Source organism: Malurus melanocephalus, unplaced genomic scaffold (assembly GCF_030028575.1).
Source record: "Malurus melanocephalus ecotype Western Australia unplaced genomic scaffold, MMel_1.1 scaffold_1473, whole genome shotgun sequence".
Classification (NCBI taxonomy): Eukaryota; Metazoa; Chordata; class Aves; order Passeriformes; family Maluridae; genus Malurus; species Malurus melanocephalus.
The window spans coordinates 19131-21640 of NW_026624705.1; the positions used below are offsets into that span (position 1 = coordinate 19131).

A 2510-nucleotide genomic window follows, 5' to 3' on the forward strand; every position below is an offset into this window, starting at 1 on the left:
ATTTGGGGTGGATTGGGGTGGGAATTCCTGGAAATTTGGGGAGGATTGGGGTGGGAATTCCTGAGGGAATTTGGGGTGGGAAAAGGGGCAGGAATTCCCAGGAATGTGGGGTGGATTGGGGTGAGAATTCCCAGGAATTTGGGGCAGGAATAGGAGGATTGGGATGAGAATTCCCATGAATTCAGGGTGGGAAAAGGGGGGATTGGGGTGGGAATTCCGGGAATCCGGGGTGGGAAAAGGGGCAGGAATTCCTGGGAATTCAGGGTGGGAAAAGGGGGATTGGGGTGGGAATTCCTGAGGGAATTCGGGATTGGAAAAGGGGGGGATTGGGATGGGAATTCCCAGGAATTTGGGGTGGATTGGGGCTCGGCCGAGCTCCGCTCCTCCTCCAGCTCCAGCTCCAGGCGCTTGGAACGCTCCTGCCGGGAATTCCGGGAATTCGGGGTGGGAAAAAGAGGATTGGGGTGGGAATTCCCAGGAATTCAGGGTGGATTGGGGCGGGAATTCCTGAGGGGATTCAGAGTGGGAAAGGGGCAAGAATTCCTGGGAATTTGGGGTAGGAAAAGAGGGGATTGTGGCGGGAATTCCTGAGGGAATTTGGGGTGGGAAAAGGGAGGACTGGCATGGGAATTCCCAGGAATTTGGGGTGGAGTGGGGTGGGAATTCCCGAGAATTCAGGGAGGACTGGGATGGGAATTCCTGGGAATTTGGGGTGGATTGGGGCGGCAATTCCTGAGAGAATTCGGGGTGGGAAAGGGAGGATTGGGATGGGAATTCCTGAGGGGATTTGGGGTGGATTAAGGCAGGAATTCGGGGTGGGAATTCCCAGGAATTCAGGGTGGATTGGGGCGGGAATTCCCGAGAATTTGGGGTAAGAAAGGGGCAGATTGGGGCAAAAAAATCCTGAAGGAATTTGGGGTGGAAAAGGGGAAAATCCTGGAATTCTGAAGGGAAAGGAATTTGCTGGAATTTTTATTTTTAAATTTTTTTAGTAATTTTTTCTGGAAAAACTTTTTCCATCATTTTTCCTAGGAATTTTTTTCCGGGGATTTTTTTTTCCGGGAAATTTTTTTTCTGGGAATTTTATTTATTTTTTTTTCCCCAGGAATTCTGCCTCACCTCCAGAGCTTTGGAATGCCGGGATCGCTCGTCCTGGGAGCGTTTTCTGCTCTCCAGCTCCTGCTCCAGGTTCTGGAATCTCTGCAGGAGCAACTCCTTATCCAAAAGGATTTTATCCCGATTTTCCTGACTCTCCTCCAGCGCCTGCTTCAACCTGGAAATCTGCGGGAAAAACGGAATTCCCAAAATTCCCGAAATTCCAAAAAAAATTCCCCAAAAAATTCCCAAAATCCCCCAGGGAAAAACGGTTTAATTGGGGGAAAAATTTGGGAATGATCCCAGGATTTGGGGTGGGAAAGGGTTGGATTGAGGCACAGAATTCCCAAGGGAATGAGGGGATTTTCAGAGGAAAAGGGATTTGCTGGGAAAACGGTTTAATCCGATGGGAAAAATCTGGGAATTAATGAATTTCCAAGAATTCCCACCCCTTTTTCTCGGGATTTTGGGGTCGTTTCCGCCCATTTTCCCAGGATTTGGGGCCATTCCCTGGGAATTTGGGATTTGGGTCATTCCCACTCCATTTTCCCAAGATTTGGGGTCATTCCCCAGGATTTTGGGCCATTTCCACCCTTTTCCCAGGATTTGGGTCATTCCCACCCATTTTCCCAGGATTTTGGGTCATTCCTGCTCCATTTTCCCAGGATTTTGGGCTATTTCACCCTTTTCCCAGGATTTGGGGTCATTCCCACCCATTTTCCCAGGATTTGGGTCATTCCCACCCATTTTCCCAGGATTTTGGGGCCATTCCCTGGGAATTCGGGATTTGGGGTCATTCCCAGAAAAAAAAAAAAGGGAAAAAGGGTCTGAAATTCCTGTCCCGACCTCATCCTGGAGCTTCCCGATGTTCTCCTGGAGCTTCTCCACCTCGGCCCCCCGGTCCTGGGCCAATTTTTGGGAATCTGTGAGTTCCCGACGGGATTTTTCCCGGAATTCCTCCATTTGGGAGCGCAGCGCCGCCAGCGAGCTCTGGGATTCCAACGTCACCTGCTCCAGCTTTTGGGGGAAAAAACGGGAATTCTGGAGCCAAAATCCCAAATCCCTGGGAAAGAAAATCCCAAATCCCTCCCCAAATCCAGCAAGGGAATCTCGGAGATCCCGATCCTGAATGGTGGGAAATGAAAGCCAAAAATCCCAAATCCAGACCCAAAATTAGTGAAGACATCTCAGAGATCCCAAGATTTTGGAAACCAGATCCCAAATCCCTCCCCAAATCCCTAAAAGCCACAAAATATCCCATAAATACCCCTAAAATTTCCCATAAAACCCTGGAATTTGCCATAAAAAACTGAAAATTTCCCGTACAATCCCCTACAATTTCCCCCAAAAAACTGAGAATTTCCCATAAAAAAACCCTAAAATTTCCCATAAAAACCTGAGAATTTCCCGTACAA

General features: G+C 48.8%; 1 protein-coding gene across 1 annotated transcript in view; it reads right to left on the bottom strand.

Moving 5' to 3' along the window:
- Positions 1-2510, bottom strand: part of LOC130587032 (cingulin-like) — a 14822-nt gene that overhangs the window by 7636 nt on the left and 4676 nt on the right. The window contains exons 3-5 of the mRNA XM_057387990.1: positions 1942-2112; positions 1120-1281; positions 90-419 (exon numbers count right to left, since the gene is read on the bottom strand). Of these exons, the coding sequence (XP_057243973.1) occupies positions 90-419; positions 1120-1281; positions 1942-2058 (609 nt within the window). The 5' untranslated portion in view covers positions 2059-2112. The remainder of the gene's footprint in view (positions 1-89; positions 420-1119; positions 1282-1941; positions 2113-2510) is intronic.